The following is an 18,790-nucleotide window of genomic DNA, read 5'->3' on the forward strand; positions in this document are numbered from 1 at the left end:
AAAGAAGGGCTGTTAAAGTTAAATATAACATAGCATTACAGTACATACATCCGCTTCCTGTGGAGTCAACCAGCCGAAATACGGACAGCACCACTCTGCCATTGCTGAGCACGTTGTGGTCGGAGTAAAATCCTGTCATTATCAGGATTCTAGTACTCTGCTGACAGCTAGCGTCTACAGTTATCGAATGCAGCCCCCCCACCCCCATTACAGCGGCGGCATCACCGCGGTAACGCAGCGGCAAGCGCGTTCTGTGAAAGGAGAGACATCTGTACACTGAAGTGAGAAATTCGGACTGAAATGTCAGTTATCGTGTGTGTTTGCAGCCTTCTCAGATCCGCTTCAGCTGCCTGCCGATGTCCAGGGTGGAGTGTATGCTCAAACTGCCCTCTTTGGACCTTGTCTTCTCCTCTAACCGTGGAGAACTGGAGACCCCAACGGGAGCCCATCCTACTGACGGCTCTCACCCACCCTCCTCCACTCCACCTGGGCAACACGTCCCCAAACTGCCTCCCAGCAAAGGTATGCAGGGAATGACTGGCAGAATAATTAGGCTCTAATGTTTTCAGAGAGCAAAACATTTGCAGTCACATTCTTCTATCAAAAACAGTGAGCGCATCTATTAGCTGTCACTCCATGCCATGTCTGCGCCCTGTGTGATTTGATGTTGCTCACAGCTTGTTCTCTGACATTCATTACTTTGCTCTCCGGTCTGTCTTTCTGTCGGATCATAGAAGTTCTGCCATGCTATTGTTATTTCTCTTTGTTATAGTACATCATGGGTATATTTACAATAAATGTACAGTTTGCTCCAAAAGCCAAAGAGAAATGGCAAAGGATTAATATTATATTATAGTATACTGTTAACCTTTTAACTTATAGGCAGACTGTTCATTCTGATCTGTAGGATACTCCTCTTCGTTCGAAAATGTGAGTCATAGATGGGGGTTAGACCTGTAAATTGTGGTGATCGTCACATTAAAGCTAATTAATGCCTATTGTATGTGACTGTTTTTTTTACCCCCCTCTGTGTTTTCCCACCTTCCTCTTCCTCCTTTCAGCATCACCGTTGCTGGGGAGCCCTCTGGGCAGGAGCCGCCACAGCAGCAGCCAGTCCGACCTCACCACCCCCCCCAGTACCTCCTCGGGCCTCAGCTTCACTGCCTGCATGTCTGACTTCTCCCTCTACGTCTTCCACCCCTATGGCGCCGGAAAGCAGAAATCTGCTGTCACAGGCCTGCCTCCGGGCCCAGGGCCGTTAGGTATGGAAATGGAAAGGAAAAACTTGTTGTATTATTCTAATGTGCTAAAGGATGGCAGTTTGGAATGTTACTGCTGATTAACTACTTATTCTTATTCTATACTTATTATCCTCCTTTACTGTGGATATGATTTCTGGAAAAAGAGAAGAATCATGTACAATTGTGCCAAATCTAGTGGGCATCTAGATAACCATGACTTGATGCTCTATGCTGACGGATATACAGTATTATCTTATGCCACTTGTTATTAATGTATGATCTTGGCTACAAAGATGGAAATTAAAATTGAATAACCTTTTTCCGGAAGGTACAGTCGACGAGGAGCCGTCTTCAGTAACAGGAAGAAAAGACTCACTGAGTATTAACCTGGAGTTTGTGAAGGTCAGTTTATCCAGGATGAGGCGGAGTGGAGGCCCCACCTTTATTGAAAGCTTCATTCCTACCAAAGGTGGAAAAATGGACACCACCCTCATCAACATCTCAGGTACGTCCTCAGCTCCAGGACAGGGCATTTCTCTGTTAGACGTACAGTAGATCATACTGATTGTTCATGGTTCAGTTGCTTGCTGGATTGCTTGGAATGGTGTTGTGAAAAGATTTATTTTCAGGGCAGGGGAATTCCCAGCTTAAGTGTAGGAATATCAGGGGAATTAATAAACAAGTGTATTGGAAAATGTATTACAGTAAAACACAATGGTCTCAACATCAGTTTCTTAGATGCTAATCTATCTACTGTATTAATTAATGTCGAAATTCTCTGATTCCAGCTTCTTACATGCAGATATTTTCTGTTTTCTTTACTCTTCTATGACAGTAAACTGAATATATTTGGCTTGTGGACATTTGAGCACGTCATCTCTGGCTTTGGAAAACACTGATCGCCATTGTCACCATTTTTTGACAACCAACTAATCAATTAATCAAGAAAATAATCCACAGGCCAATTGACAGTGAAAATAATACTTAGTTGCAACCCTATTGTCAATTATTTCTGTGTTTTTTGGTGTGAATACATCTTTAGAGAAATATCCTATTCAGTGGGAAGGTTCATGATATTAGATATAAGAAGTCTTAATTGATTGTGTTGTATTAACACTTACAGTGTAGGAATGGTCCAATTTACAAGTATAGAAATGAGACCGGAGGGCTTGATGGATGAAAAAACCACCCTTCTAATCTTAATAGTCTTTTTCCCTTTTAGGTTTGTATTAAGGAGCATATGCTGCCAATATGCTTACTCTGTAGAACCTTTTTTAAGGGCGTGTCTCATCTGAACAATTGTAATATTCTCTTGCTTAGCCGTGTGTGACATTGGCTCGGCCTCCTTCAAGTACGACATGAGACGACTGAGCGAGATCCTGGCCTTCCCCAGAGCCTGGTACCGTCGTAGTATCGCCCGGCGCCTCTTCCTGGGAGACCAGACAATCAACCTGCCAGGTGACTTGTTGACCACTCAGAGGCTTTGGTGTGTATTAATGGCACATCAGTCAAACATTCTCCAACAAACATAGATGTTTCTTTTGCCATGACTGTCTGTGTTTGTTGGAGATGTTTGGTCAGATTCAACATGTTCAGTCTTTGTTTGGTTTGGTCAGTTTGCCATGCTTTCTAACAGACATTTACCCAGACAGTAGCTATAAAGTGTGTGTATCCATAGCAACACAAGCTCACACATGCTCAGTACTAGTGGTAAACTCATTCATATTGCCTACATGCCAGTTATTAACATTTGTTAATAAGTTCTACAACTTTGTCATTTTTTTTTTTTTTAATTAGTCACAATTGCTTATGAAAAAACAACAACAACAAAAGGAGAAATTGAAAGCTGAAATTGCACATTGAGGAGATTCATGTTTGTCTATCCGCTCATCTCTGCGGGGTTAGTTTGTGTACATTTTTAATATCCCATCTTCCTGACCTACCTTCAGCCAACATTTCCTCCTGCTGCTCCATGTTGACATTTCAAAAGCAGTCCTGCAATTACAACTCTCAACCTTTACCTCGCTTCAGCCTCTGGCCCTGCTACCCCTGACTCTGCGGAAAACATCACCCAACACCTGTCCCCCGAGTCCAGCCGGAAAGCCTACTGGAGGACCTGGGACGGCAGCATGGGGACTCAGCACATGCCCCAATCCCCCAACGTCTTCTCAGAGCACTCCACTGGAAGCAACATGTCCCCGGGTGGCATGGGCCACCTCAAGTCCCCTGCACCCGGACGCACTAGGAGCGTGTCCGATTCCTCTGCTCCGCGGAGAGGTAGTTGCACTTTGCCATTTATTTTCCATTTCCATGGAACTAAAACATTCCTCGTAGTTACCAAAACACAGATTGTGATGTAAATAGAATTCATAATAAATGAAACTTAAAAATTACAAAATGCAACAGTGACATGTACAAGATGCCAATCAGTCCTCAACTGCCTTTTACCCAATGTTTGTTCATTCTCATCCAGATTCGGTGACAAAAACATCCACTCCTTCGTTCAGTAAGAACGGTAAGGCAGCAGGTCAGCAGGGATCGCCGTGGGAGACACTGGTGGTGTTCGCCATCAACTTGAAACAGCTTACCGTCCAAATGAACATGAGCAACGTCATGGGAAACAATACGTGAGTGGTCACAGTTTCCCCACCTTTTAATGTTGATACTTTTATACCCATTACATATGATTTTAAAGAAACAGTTCAACAATTTGTGGAGCTATGCGTGACCTCAAACTTAGCAGTGCAATATGTAAGAATTTTAATTGAAAACATTCAACAATAACTAAAAATATTATGAAGAGAAAAAAAGTTCTCTTTCATAGCATTCATTTCGTGTCTCACTGTGGGTAACGCCCCTGCGTGCCCTCAACAGAAGCTCTCTATTACATTACGCCACCCCATAGGCTGTCCCTGATGACGTGTATGTTGTAGGGGCCACCAGCCCCTCCCCTTATGTAGCAGCAACTCTGGAGCCTAGCTTAACTGTTCACAGACCCAAGCATCCACCTCTGTTGCCGAACGCTTTGCTCTGGGTCTCTGTTCGGTCTGTAGGGCAGTTCAAACATGGCAGCCAGCTAGAAGCAATTCTAGTTGTCTGCCTTAGGCTGGCGGTGGCATTAGCAATGATCAGCACTAGCCAAAAAGCTAGGGAGAGAAGCAATACTCCCCACATGGTAGGTATTAATACCTAGTCAGTTAAACATTAGCCAATGGAGTAGCAATACTTCCCCAGGGTTAATGTTAACACAAGCAACACAAAGCAACATCACTGTTTCCCTGTAGTAACGAGAGAAAAGTAGCAATATTTTTCCCAAACTTCCTAGCTGAGCTGTAGCAATACTACACTTTAAACCACGCTCACCTCCCTGCTTCACAGCTGAGGTACACGCATAGAGCTAATGGTACCCAGCCGCAGCCACCACATTTCAAGGGAATAATTTATACTCAGGCTCAGGGAGAATCGCTTCGTATTTTACAAGAAGCAATCCATTCTCTGATGGTGTAAGGGGCCATAGGAATAGTCCCGCCTGGTCAGAGCCAGGAAGGGTTTTATTCAAGATACTTCGTAGTTCCAAAGAAAGGGTGTCGAGGCATCCGGGCTATTTTAGACCTCAGGGCCTAGAACGGACATCTCAGAAAGTACAAATTCAGAATGTTGACTCCCGGCGTTTCGTGCACCCAACCTGAAGGATCCACATTCCCGTTTACGCTCCACACAGGAAAAACCTACGGTTTGCCTTTCAGGGGGTTTCCTACGAATATCTTGTGCTCCCTTTCAAACTTTCACTCAGCCCGAGGATGTTTGTAAAATGCGCAGAGGCGGCATTAGGCCCCGTGTGGCTACATACATAGACGACTGGCTCTTAGCAGCTTCCTCGCAGCTGGAGACAGCAGCCCACACAAAAAATGCTTGCAGAGCACATATAGGGACTGGGTTTCAGGATAAATGTGAAAAAAGTGTACTGTCCCCAACTCAGAGGATTACATTCATAGGCTTGTCCCTAGACTCATGCCTGGCATGGGCGACTCACACTGGAGAGAGTGACATCACTCACAGCATGCCTGAGTCTTTTTCGCAGAGGGGACTCCATATCATTCAATCTGTGCCAGAGGCTACTGGGACTGATGGCGCTGGTGGCTGTCCCATTGGGCCGTCTATATATGAGGGGAATTCAGTGTCGGGTGGCCTCACATGACATTATGTCATTGGAAGAGCCTGGGCTTTCTGACTCAAGGAGTGCCAATATTACAGCCAAGAAGCACTGGTTAGCGGACATAATACAGCTCCTGTGTGGTCAGCCGGCCCCTTTAACACTCTACAGGGATCTGCTGAAGCAGGCACACTGTCCCCTTATTCCACCCTCAGGCTCTTTGGGTTTGGGACCTAAAGGTCCAATCTGACAGCTGTAGGGCTTCCTCAAAATGTAATTGATACAATTCAGAGTGCTAGATCCCCGTCCACTAGGTCTCTATATGACGGGAAGTGGCGGGTGTTTGAGGATTGGTGCAGACCGGATAACGTCATTCCTTTTCAGTGCTCTGTATTGACAATCTTGTCGTTTTTGCAGAGTTTAGTGGGAACGGACAAAGCGTTTCCTTGCTTACACGAGTGGAAGCTCACAACCTCCAGCTGGTCTTTGCATACACTCTACTAGAAGACTGACCATTCAGGACATTTGTGCGGCAGCTAGCTTCACGTCTGATTTTTGCTTGGTTCTACAGCCTGGATGTTACAGCACCCTCCTTAGCTCAAACAGTGCTGAGTGTATGGGTATCTGGGAATGAGGATTATTCACCAGAATAAGTCTACTGTCAGGGCTATAATGGGCTTCAAAGAAATCCAGGAGTCAGTATATCCCATAGTGAGACACGAAACGAATGCTATGAAAGAGAATTTTAAGTTTTTTGCATAACCCTGGTTCCCTTAGTAGCATGAGTGAGTGTCTCACCAGACCACCCTCCTTGCTGGTGTGAAGTGAGGGAGAGGTGGGCTAAATGTTTTTATGATGAACGACGGCATGTAAGCCCTTTATGTAGGGCTACAACATATGCGTCAGCTGCCCTCAAGAGCTTCTGTTGAGGGCACGTGGGGGCGTTACCCGTAGTGAGACACTTATTCATGCTACTTAGAGAAGCAGAGTTATGCAAATAACCTAAAGTTTTGACATTATATCAAAGACATCTATGTGTTGTGTTTCAGAGATATCTACTGAAGTTAGCATGCTAACCAGCTAGCCCAGCTCCTTTCTTGTAATACCACTCCATTTTTGCATATTGCACCTTTTTAAATGTGAAAAAATCTGGCAAATGAGTCTATGAGGGATTCATGTCTACCATCCAAGCTGTGAATGATAAAACAATCCATTCTAAAATACTGGATGTGTGAAAGAATCAGAAGTGCAGAAACCAAAGGCAAAGATATCCTAAAGTATAGATAAGAATGTTATTGAGTAAACTGTGCATCGTCAGCATCATTATTGGAAGAATCGGCTGCTTCACTGATATACAAATGCGTCTCTTGAGAGTCTCCTTGCTGCAGTTTGCACTTTTATCTCCTGGTATACATCCATTCAGCATCACCCTTATGGGCTCAGTTCATCTCTTGTACACTGTTGTATTTTACTGGTCAGCAGGAGATGCAGTTTTTACAACTTTCATCGCTACAGTTAGGGCAGAAATGTGTAAAATCCTGCTGAATCAGTGACAAGCACAACACCCTCATAACTAAGGCAGTACTGTTTTATGAGCTCTGTCTTTTCTCTTGAAATGTTTGGGCTCTCTCAGCAACACATATGTCTCCTGCCTCTTTCTTGCCGAGTCAGGAAATTATTTAGGGCTTGAGATTATTCTTCCATCAAAAAAACATTTATATGTAGGTGTAGACTTTGTTGGGAGCAAGAATTGGGTTGGCAAAACAGGTTAACCAAAACTGTATGTTGATGAAGGTTCTCAGTCATCCGGGTCATGGTAATTCTAAGTGCTGTAGGGAACAGAGTTGTTCAGGACAAGTGTGATATCTGAGTTTCAAAGTCGGCCTCCAACTGGCCTTCATGTGGGTTGCTAGGGCTAGGTGAGCCCAGGTGTGAATGGTCTCTGAAACTCAGAGCTCACACGTGTCCTGAACAACTCTGTTGGGACACGCCCACACAGAGTTTAAAAGCCTGCAACTCCACTCCAGTTAGTTAGAACTGAAGAAGCCTCTTGGATGAGAGGTGACACATATTCAAGAAACTGAAACACAAAGAGTTGCCTGCGATACAGCACTTAGAATCACAAAGCTGTACTTAGATATTAACAAACGTGTTATTAAGGACATTAAATTGACACGTTGACATAATGACATACTAGTTTAACTACATAATGACACGTTGGCTTGTCAATCAGACTCCATACCGACCAGCCTTTTCTCTTCTGTTACCTGTGCTTATTCCTGTGGAAGTTCTGACAATGAGAGTCATTTATGTTTCATAGAAAGTTCTCCTACATTATTCAGCAGCACTCACAGTTGTGTTTGCCCCTGCAGCTGGACGACCAGCGGGCTCAAGAGTCAGGGCCGACTGTCTGTGGGCAGCAACAGGGACCGGGAGATCAGCATGTCTGTTGGCCTCGGCCGCTCCAAGCTCGACTCCAAGGGTGGGGTGGTGGGTGGCAATATAGACGTGAACACCCTGGAGATGGTCTGTAAGTAAACAAAGCATCAACTTTTCAGCAGCTGGTGTTTTTCCACAACTCATTGGTAGCTCTTGTTCTAGCAGAGAGTAAACTGTGGATGTGGACCTGAGCCTGTGTTCAGTGCAGAGTTCTTACACAACACTGGTAGCTGTGCAGTGACAAAATACAGATTTTAAAACACATTTTACTGTTTTTGACACTTACTATTGATATATATACTTTATTTTATGTATTGCATTTGGTGTTTAGATTAATTATTATATATATTTATATATATAGCTAATAATATTTACATGTTAAATACATTTGGAATGTTTTTCTTTAGACATTCAGCATTAATAAAAAGGATTTTCTGAAAATTCAAAAAAATACCTTGAATGTTTTACAAAAAAATGTAAAAGAATTTTCTCTTCCATCTTCATGTGACACCATCTCAATCTTTGGCAAAAAAGAGATGTAAAACTGATGGGGGTGAATAGTTTTGCAATTTACTGGATGTTCTGATCATGAGAGAGCTGCTAGTTCAGTTTAAGTCTTTTTTTCCCCACAAATTTTCTCAGAAATCAGTTTCACTCTCATCGACTTTAATGGCCAGTTGGCACCGCAGTCCTAACCAGTTACTGTCCATTTTATAGCCCACATCTCCGAACACCCCAACCAGCAACCCAGCCATAAGATCCAGATCACCATGGGGTCGACAGAGGCCCGTGTGGACTACATGGGCTCTAGCATCCTGATGGGAGTTTTCAGCAATGCTGACCTGCAGCTGCAGGACGAGTGGAAGGTCAACCTGTGCACTGTTGACACCAGCCTATCAGAGAAAAGGTGTGAAATGATGTCAGCAGAAGCTTAATATGCCCCTTTGCCCGTGTAACAAAATGATGTTACAGATATAATATTCACTGTGTGGTTATTCCAGATACAGCGATGTCAAACCGTCTTAATCCTCAGCGTCCCTGTTTTTCACCTTTTCTCTCCCCATCTCCTCCCCCTGTCCTTCTAGTGTGATCTTCATCCACGGGGACTTGCAGTGGGACATTTTCCAGGTCATCATTTCACGCTCCACCACACCAGACCTCATCAAGATTGGTATGAAGCTGCAGGAGTTTTTCACTCAGCAATTCGACACCAGCAAGCGGGCCCTCTCCACCTGGGGCCCTGGCCCCTATCTGCCCCCCAAAACCCCCGTCATCAACACTGAGAAAGGAGGCGCAGAGCTTTGTAAGCAAGCCTTTTTCTTTACCGCTGCCAGGTGAAATATTTAATGCAGACTGTTACACAGCGAGTGTCTTACGAAGCCGTGCTGGTTATAGAAAGTGAAATGATTTGTCATTCTAATAAGCTTAATTTGTATACCACTTCTTCAAACAGTTGTCAGGGTGGTTCAACAACTGAATGTAATCAAACATGCTCATGAGATGATTACAAGCAAACAAAAAGCACAAGCAGCATACATTTTAAAAGGTTAAATAAGGATTTAAAAATCGGATCCTGCCAGCAGCATGGCTCATGTTCAGGTCAGGATTGATTTGTCTGCCTACAATCAACCCCTGATGTCTTTGTGTCACAGACATGGACGCAGCCCATCACCGCCACTGGCCCGGGGTGCTGAAGGTTATCGCCGGCTGCCACATTTCCCTCTTCCAGATGCCTCTGCCTGAGGATGCCGTGCAGCTGGGCGGTTCAATGAGCCTCCATGGCAATCACATGACGCTGGCTTGCTTCCACGGGCCCAACTTCCGCTCAAAGTCGTGGGCACTATTCCACCTGGAAGAGCCAAACATCGCCTTCTGGACAGAGGCACAGAAGATCTGGGAGGACGGTGAGACAAAACATTAATTTCAGAGAATAGGAAGTTCATTGTGTGAAAGGAAGTGAAAATAATTACATTTTGAAAATAACAATCGGTAGTGAAACTGTTTTTTAGCAGCACTAAAATACAAATTTCTCTGATTTTTGTTTCCGTCACATCCAGGCTCCAAAGATGATTCCACCTACATCGTTCAGACACTGGATTTCCATCTTGGTCATAACACAATGGTGACCAAACCCTGCGGTGCACTTGAAAGCCCGATGGCCACCATCACCAAAATAACTCGGCGGCGGCATGAAAACCCCCCACATGGAGTTGCCACAGTCAAAGAATGGTTCAACTACGTCACTGCCATGAGGAATGAAGGTAACCTTTTTTATTTTATTCTTATTAATAAAACCATTTATTTTGTGTCATGATGTCAGGACACCTTCTTTTTCTCAAAATTTTAAATCTGTACACCTCATTATGTGGAACTCCGGATCATTTTTAGGCAGTTCAATCAACACCTCTCTAAGATGGTTTCAACAAAAGCTGAACATTTAAAGACCTTTAGACTATATTCATTTTAGTGAAGTGTATCTAATAAAGTGGCAGCTGAGTGTAAATGGTTGCTTCATTGTCGTATCTTCTTAAACTTCAAACTTTTCTTAAGTTTAGACAGCTCTGACTAAAAGAAGAGCTTTTTTTTTGTAAAAGCTCTCCGTCTGCCTTTCCTTGCAGCTGCTCCTGCTTATCTTAAATGTAAAATAGGTGCAGATAGTATTTAACAAAGCAGAAAAGCAGAGGAGTGTGAACATGACCTTCAGCTCCAAAGCGTTTTGATTGGTCTTATCTCTTGTTTCAGAGCTGAACTTGCTTAGGAACGTGGAAGCCTACAACCAAGACGGTGGAGCGGCTGCCAAGAGCTCAAGTCTGCTCAGCAGCTTCCGTAGCTCCTCCAGCTACAACCATGAAACGGAGACCATCTTTGCTCTTCCCAGAATGCAACTGGACTTCAAGTCCATCCATGTTCAAGATCCTGATGAACCTTCTCTAACAGGTGGGACTGGATAAGTAATTTCACAGTACATAAGTCAGTAAAGCGTCTTTTCTCTTACTGTTCTTAAGGTCAGACTGTATTTTTATCACAGTAGCAAATATTGTGTCAGTTATTGCCCCTGCCTAACATCATCAAATCAACTCTGCTGCACAGTAATGTTTTATTTTTGCAACAAACAAATGTTCTGTTCTTCAATCTGGTTTAAAGGTACCATGCGGAGTTTTCGACCACTAATAGCACTATAAAGTGATATTTTTATGAGTGGTTCCTGTTCTCTATGTATCGTGCACAGATTTCATACCACGCCACTGATTGACAGTAGACAGTATGAACCTGAACGTGAGCATTAAATGGCAACTTTACATGAAAAATACAGCGCCCTCATGTAGATCTGAAGCATTTTTAATTAGAAAGAGGGAGCGGTGACTGCGCTCCGCCTGGGCAAGATACTATACATTGTGCTTAACGTTAACTACCTGTTCTTAGCTACACCCTCAAATTCTGCCAGAACCCTCCCTTCAGTTTCATTCTTTCTTTTCTTAACTGCCCGGTGTGAGTCCAACAATGTTATAAAAGTGTATATATATGAACTCTTTCAAAGTAATTCAATTGTTTGTATTTGTACCAGACTCCAACAGCAAACCCAAAGTGGAGTGCAGTGTGGTGACAGAATTCACAGACCACATCTGCGTCACCATGGACGCCGAGCTCATTATGTTCCTTCATGACCTGGTTTCTGCCTACCTGAAGGAGAAGGAGAAAGGTTTTTGTTAAATTATTCATTCCTTAAATGCTTTCAGTTAGTGAAGAGAATAGAAAATGGACTTCCAACTATCAAAGCAGAAATAACAAGATGAACCATGTCTGTCTGCCTGTACCTGTGAAGCTGTTTGTTTGCATTTTTGCAGAGTAGCATGTAATGCAGGAAGCAGAGTTTTATTTTCACGCACAGCGGGGAGGTCAGGCAGCCCAATGCAGGCAGCATTTTAATGTGTTTCCTATTGTCAGAGAGGGGAACAAATTAGCACTCTTAATGCCAGCAACCTCACATTCTTCATGACAATTCAAATAGTGCCGCAACTTTGTTCTGTAGACTCTGCTGCTGAATAGAAAGTGAAAAGAGGCGAGCGGTGGAGTTTGATTAATCCAGATTAATTAAAGTAGGGTAGATCTGAATGTCAATAGAGTCTAGAGCTTTACTCTCAAGATGGGGACTGTGCTTTCAGGGATGTAATGAATGGTTTTTGTTCTACTTATGGGTGGTGTTGAATGTGTTTGCCATGTTAAAAAGAAAATATGCGGGCAGTGAAGCATGCAGAGAGAGACACCCTTATTGACTCTCTTCTCTCTCGTGGGTCCTCAGCCCTCTTCGCCCCGCGGGTGTTCGCGGCTCGTCCGGGCCAGAAGAGCCCCACAGCCCTGCATGACGAAAGTTCTTCAGACAAAGAAAAGGACGACGGCATCAACTACACCACGGTGGACTGGAGGGAGTTCATGTGCAACACCTGGCACTTGGAGCCAACTCTCAGGTCAGCTCCGCTCCATATTTGAAGCGGTTTCAGATGCATTGCCTTTCACATGACGGAGTCTGATTGAGTCACAGTGCTTATTCAGAACCAGTAGAGGACAAAACGGAAAAAAGCATTTGTGACACTATGTAAGGCTTATGTGACCTTGTGGCCACACTAGAAAAAACACATACAGAGTGACGCACGGACCAAAAATTCAAGGCTGTCATGCGTAATTATTAGGGCTGCCAAAGTTAACACGATAATGACGCGTTAAGGCACATTCCTCTTAATGCCGTTAATCTTTTTGATTCACGATTAATACACACACGTTATGACCCTCGGCCCGCTCAATAGTTTAGGAAGTTGGGAAGCGATGCGGCAGCAACGTTGTGGATGGCAAGCAGAAACAAACCTCCTTGAGCAGATATTGAGTGGCAAGTTCAGCTTCAAAGCCCTGCCAGATGGTTCTCTCGACAAGAACAAAGTTATTTGCATTCACTGTCGATGTGAATTGAGTTTCCACCGGAGTACGTCAAGTCTCAAATACCACTTGCTGGCCAAGTGCACAGCTGATGCAGAGAGCCCTCCTCCCCCTTGCTAATGTGTGGCTACAGCTTGCAGGCTGATTAACATTGTTTAGTTAACCTTTACAAGTGTAAAGTTGGACACTACATTGTGTTAGTATACTAAGGAATGTTACATTCAGGTCATTCATACATTCATGCCGGGAGTGCCCTTTCATAGTTGTAAATGTAATAAATATGAATAAAAATCCACATTAATATGAAACCAATATACGATTAGCAAAGATATATTTGTGAAAATTAGTGAAACACATTGGCCAGTTAGCTTTAATATTATCATTTATTATTATTATTACTTTATATTTTATTATATTATAAGTGTTTACAGACATTGTGAGCCACAATGGACCAGAGGGAATGCCGAGGGTGAGGCTAACACACTTAACATTAGCCATGCTCATTTGTTTATACATGGCGTGATAGGCCACCCTACACGTTAACAGAGGCCCAATCTGGTATGCAGTAGAATTTTCTTACAATATTTGTAGTAGAGGGTCCCTGCTCCATCTCTATCAGGGATCTTTGGCTTGAAAAACATTGAAGACCCCTACAATAATCTGCTATATATAGTAGGAATATATTTCTGTGTTTCTTCTGATCTTTCTCATAAAATCAGGAGACTTGAGAACAGCATAAAGGACACACTTCAGTCCCACTTCAAGCTGTTTTCATCACATTTTTGTCATGACTTGACTTTGTCATGTTTTAAACTGTAAGTAGTGTGACAGCTTTTCAGTAAGCTGTTTTCCTAGCAGTAATATTACATTAGTATTTAATGGATTTAATGTATCAAAGGTTGAAGTACTCATTATGCAGAAAAAATGCTCCTGTCAGTTTATATTATCTACTTATTATATTATCAAATATTATTAGTAAATCATATAAAAGCATACAATAACTTCAGCTCCAAAGTAACTAATACTATAGTTAAAATAATGAAGAGGAGTAAAAATCACAATATTTTCCTCCATGTGGTAGAGTAGAAGTATATAGTAGCACAAAATAGAAATACTCAAATAAAGTACCTCAAATATCAGAGTACAGTACTTGAGTAGTTGTAATTGAGTTATATTCTACCACTGTTAGTGAGGATGTTTGGAAAGAACAAGAAAAATGAGTTTCTATTTCTGTTCTGAGTTGAAATAACTGTCAAATAATTAGCATACAGTGTGTGAAATAAATTTTGCATTGACTAAACGAAACATTTCCTTTTCTCCCAGGCTTATCTCCTGGACAGGGCGTAAGATCGACCCAGTGGGTGTGGACTACATCTTGCAGAAGCTGGGCTTCCACCATGCCAGGACCACAATACCCAAGTGGCTGCAGAGGGGCGTGATGGACCCGCTGGACAAGGTGCTGTCAGTACTCATCAAGAAGCTGGGCACCGCCCTGCAGGACGAGAAGGACAAGAAAGGCCGAGACAAAGAGGAACACTAAGGACCTCTCATACATACCACTGCAATCAGAGCTGTGCAGAAGTCCTCCACAGGTCACAAACACTGGAATTTACTGTATTACAACGGCCACTACTGTACAACACATTTGTCAACATTTTATCTGCTGCACCCTGTGAAATTCAGTATAGTTGTTTACTGTGGCACTCAGCCACGAGCAACTCTGACTGAAGCATTTTGCACCAATGTTATACTCTGTATATTTTGAACAAAGTAGCAGATGTTGGTATTATTTGACTGCTTTAATAGTAAAACCCAGCCTCTTTTACCTGTTGTACATGACTTTACTGAGATCGCTTGAAAGTTTATTTTAAGGCTTACCAATATTTCATGAGAAATGATTTCTTAAACCATTGCCTTTTCTTTGTTTCCCATGGAACACATGGTAGATATGCTTTATGTATTTTATAGCGTAGTTTTAAGATATTAAAGAACAGTTCAGTGACAGTGTTCTTGATTTTGTTTTTTTTGTTTTTTTTTAATCGTGAACAAATTAATACAGGGAAGTTACGGCACATCGACCAATCAGTCATGAGGATGACATGAACTTGTAATTATGATTTGAACCAAGATCACTATTTATGGGTATGTGAAATGCAAAGTCTATAACATGTATTAGCTTGGTGTGTCAAGCTTATTTTTGTCTTTTTTTAATCCATACAGTAGAACCAGTGTATATAATTAAATTTCTTAAATGTGTTGATTTCCTAACTTAATAAAAAATATTGCCATTCAATTTTAGACAAAGTTCTGTTCTGTTATTTTGGTGATTAAAAAAGCAAATCATTTTAACAGGTATTTTTATTTCAAATTTTAAAAATTGTGTAAAATTTCTTCTAAAGGCACATTTCACTGATTTTATGTCTGAAGGCCATCATCATTAGCAGTACTAATTTGCCTGAAAAAACAGTTAATTAATATTTCATGTCATCAGAGTCTTCTTAATTATAGCTTGGACTTGTTTGATTGTATATCAGTACAGAAAGCCAGTGATTAAAACTGGAGATAATAGGGTGAGCATTTATCAGACAGGGAGGGTTAAAAAATTGCTATTTGTTGCATTCTGGGAAATGTCCATTGTTTTTGGAGCTTGTGTCATTTAAGAGATTTAAGCCTTGTTCACATGTACGGGTATATTTTTGAAAACGGGGTTTTAAAACAAAAACAATCTCCATCCAGAAGAGTGTTTCAGCACCGTTACAGAAATAATCTCCATCCTGAAAATGCATATCACATGGCCATTCACATACACTGGCCATGCACGTGCCGGTTTAAATAGGAAGCAGATTGTCTGTGGTGGGTTGTTATAACTTGCAGAAAATACTATGAACCATCTTTACTTTGACTTACTCTATAAAGTTACCTACTAACCTTGACTTTAAGTTTCTATTATTTATTATTATATTGTTGTTGGAAGTTTACATACACCCTAGTCAAACTCCGTTTTCACATTTTCTTACATTTAATCCTAGTAAACATTCAATGTCCTAGGTAAGTAAGGATCACTACTTTATTTTACGAATGTGAAAGGTCAGTATTTGGTAGCATCAGGACTTTGTGGTGGCGACTCCAATACCTTAACGTTTTTGTGCTTAAGTCATTTTGCTACGTTGAAAGTAGTTTTGGATTCATTGTTAATTTGGAGGACACACAAATAGTTTGGGGGAAGAAATGTTTATCAGAAGAGAAATATCTAATATTTTTATGCCTAAACAAAATAATATTCATGTGTAATGAACAAACTGAATACACATGAATATTACACATGACTGAATAAACCGAATACACAAACTGACCTTAAAGGACAACACAATTTCATACTGTTTTAATTTGCCTATATTTGGCAGACCCTGCCACCTTTCTAGCTTTAAACAATGTTCTGAGGACCTTATTTTCCTCTGAGAACAGCTTGTTTATTCAGTTATGGAAATAAAAAATATGTCTGAGTTTGTATTATTACCTCATTAATGTTGAAAATATGAAAATTCTGAGTTTGGATTTCTTCTCCAAAACTACATAGTGCCCTTTTAACTTCCTGGCTGATGTCTTGAGATGTTACTTCACTGTATCCACATAATTTTCCTTTCTCATGATGCTATCCATTTTGTGAAGTGCACGGTTCCTCCTAGAGCAAAACACCCCCAAGACATGATGCTGCCACGCACTGGGATGGTGTTCTGCTGCTTGCAAGCCTCTCTCTTTTCCCTCCAAACAATACAATGTTCATTATGGCCGAACGGTTCAATTTTTTGTCATAGTATATTTCTCCAAAAAGTAAGGTCTTTGTCCCCATGTGCAGTTGCAAACTGTACTCTTGCTTTTTTTTTTTTTTTTTTGGCACTTTTGGAGCAGTGGCTTCTTCCTTACTGAGCAGTCCATATAGGATATGTATACTTCTGTACCTGTTTCCTCCAGGATCTTCACAAGCTCCTTTGCTGTTGTTCTGCGATTAATTAGCACTTTTTGTGCCAAAGTACATCCATTTCTAGGAGACAGAATGCATCTCCTTCCAGAGCGGTATGATGGCTGCCTTGTCCCATGGTGTTTATACTTGTGTACTATTGTTTGTACAGTTGAATGAGGGACCAGACTCGTGGAGGTCATCTTATTCTGAGGTTTTGGTTGATTTCTTTAGATTTTCTCATGATGCACTCAGTTTGAAGGTAGTCCTTAGTAGACTTCCACAAATACAAGTCAGTTAACCTATCAGAAGCTTCTAAAGCCATGACATAATTTTCTGGAAATTTCCAAGCTGTTTAAAGGCGCGCCAACTTACTGCATGTTAAATTATGACCCACTGGAATTGTTATTTAGTGAATTATAAGTGAAAAAATCTGTAAAACAGTTGTCTTGTGTCATGGACAAAGTAGATGACGTAACAGTTTACATGAACTATAGTTTGCTAACTTGATATCTGCGCAGTGGTTCAACCTAAGTGTATGTAGACTTTTGACCTCAATTGTATGTTTCAGGCACCAGGGATGGTACCAAGGCATTTCTCATAAAAACAAGACATAAAACGATTAGGCAGTGAAATATGACTGCTCTTCACAGAATCCTCCTGGATAATGCAATTTTTATTAAAAACATTGTCAGCAGCCATTTTTGTCTCTTTTCCATTTTTGTATTTCAATGTCTGTCTTGTCCCTCTAACGTAGACAATATAACATCCTTTCTGTCAACCTAGATACTCAACAACTCCACAATATCATGACAGAATCTGTTTCTGCCTGTCCAGACATGAGCACAGAAAACAGAATTTTCACCCTATAAGCAGTTTTCCATAAGGTCAGTTTTGTTTCCAGTGACCTAAAACGCTGTTCCATGTGAACAAATCCAAAACACATAATAAAAAGGCTACTTTTTAAGAAATACCCGTGTGTGTGTCGTCAGGGTCTAAAAATCATGAGTATGCTGCTTTAATTTTGACCATTCTTTTTTAATCTGTTTCTTGAGAGACCCCCACCTTTATGGAAAAATCTATAGGGTACCCCTATCTTTATTATCTAAAAGCAATCGTGTCTTTTTACTGCTAAATCGTGCCTGTGAAGTGCATCGCTTTGTGGCGGCACTGGCAGTAAAATGCTGACAGACCAGCCCCAACCTACATAAAAAAATAAGCAAAAATATGTACAGTAGTGGCCAAAGAGAATGACACAAATATGAATTTTCACAAAGTCTGCTGCCTCAGTTTTTATGATGGCAATTTGCATATACTCCAGAATGTTACGAAGAGTGATCAGATGAATTGCAATTAATTGCAAGGTCCCTCTTTGCCATGAAAATGAACTTATCCCCATCCCCAAAAAAACATTTCTACTGCATTTCAGCCCTACCACAAAAGGACCAGCTGACATCATGTCAGTGATTCTCTCATTAACACAGGTGAGAGTGATGAGGACAAGGCTGGAGATCACTTTGTCCTGCTGATTGAGTTAGAATAGCAGACTGAAGACTGGAACGCCAGTGCTCAGGGTGAGGGTTGAGAAGGTGTGGTTATCTAACCTAACAGACTGTGGTCTGTTGGTTAGGGAGTCCAGAATCCAGTTGCAGAGGGAGGTATTGATGCCCAGGTCACTGAGTTTGGTGATCAGTTTGGAGGGGGTGATGGTGTTGAATGCTGAACTGAAGTCGATGAACAGCTTTCTCACATAGGTAGGTGGGAGAGGGCGGAGTGAAGCGCCGTGGAGATGACATCTTCCGTACTCCTGTTCTGGCGGTAGGCAAATTGGAAGGGGTCCAGTGTGGGTGGTAGAATGAGAGTGGGTCCAACCTGGGTGCCATTCCCCACCTCTCTTAAGCCTCCATAAAAGGACGTCATCACACCCTGATTGGCTGGGAGGGGAATGCCCCAAGCTGCCTCCACTCATTAATTAGGAGTCAGTCTCGCCACCCTGCACACAGGTGATCTGAATCCACTCAGTCCAGCGGGATTTTGAAATTCAGCCCAAAACAAAAAAGATAGCAAGTC

At 41.9% G+C, this 18,790-nt stretch overlaps 1 protein-coding gene across 1 annotated transcript in view; it reads left to right on the top strand.

The window, feature by feature from the left end:
* The window catches only part of kiaa1109 (KIAA1109 ortholog), an 85,934-nt gene extending 70,879 nt beyond the window's left edge, over positions 1-15,055 (top strand). The window contains exons 76-90 of the mRNA XM_073482902.1: positions 327-522; positions 1,062-1,262; positions 1,570-1,746; positions 2,562-2,699; positions 3,273-3,518; positions 3,715-3,868; positions 7,767-7,924; positions 8,551-8,740; positions 8,919-9,136; positions 9,486-9,737; positions 9,891-10,094; positions 10,576-10,770; positions 11,399-11,533; positions 12,134-12,299; positions 14,086-15,055. Coding sequence (XP_073339003.1) covers positions 327-522; positions 1,062-1,262; positions 1,570-1,746; positions 2,562-2,699; positions 3,273-3,518; positions 3,715-3,868; positions 7,767-7,924; positions 8,551-8,740; positions 8,919-9,136; positions 9,486-9,737; positions 9,891-10,094; positions 10,576-10,770; positions 11,399-11,533; positions 12,134-12,299; positions 14,086-14,302 — 2,847 coding nt within the window. The 3' untranslated portion in view covers positions 14,303-15,055. The remainder of the gene's footprint in view (positions 1-326; positions 523-1,061; positions 1,263-1,569; positions 1,747-2,561; positions 2,700-3,272; positions 3,519-3,714; positions 3,869-7,766; positions 7,925-8,550; positions 8,741-8,918; positions 9,137-9,485; positions 9,738-9,890; positions 10,095-10,575; positions 10,771-11,398; positions 11,534-12,133; positions 12,300-14,085) is intronic.
* Positions 15,056-18,790: the final 3,735 nt, after the last annotated feature.

Source organism: Pagrus major, chromosome 16 (assembly GCF_040436345.1).
Source record: "Pagrus major chromosome 16, Pma_NU_1.0".
In the NCBI taxonomy this organism is placed as follows: Eukaryota; Metazoa; Chordata; class Actinopteri; order Spariformes; family Sparidae; genus Pagrus; species Pagrus major.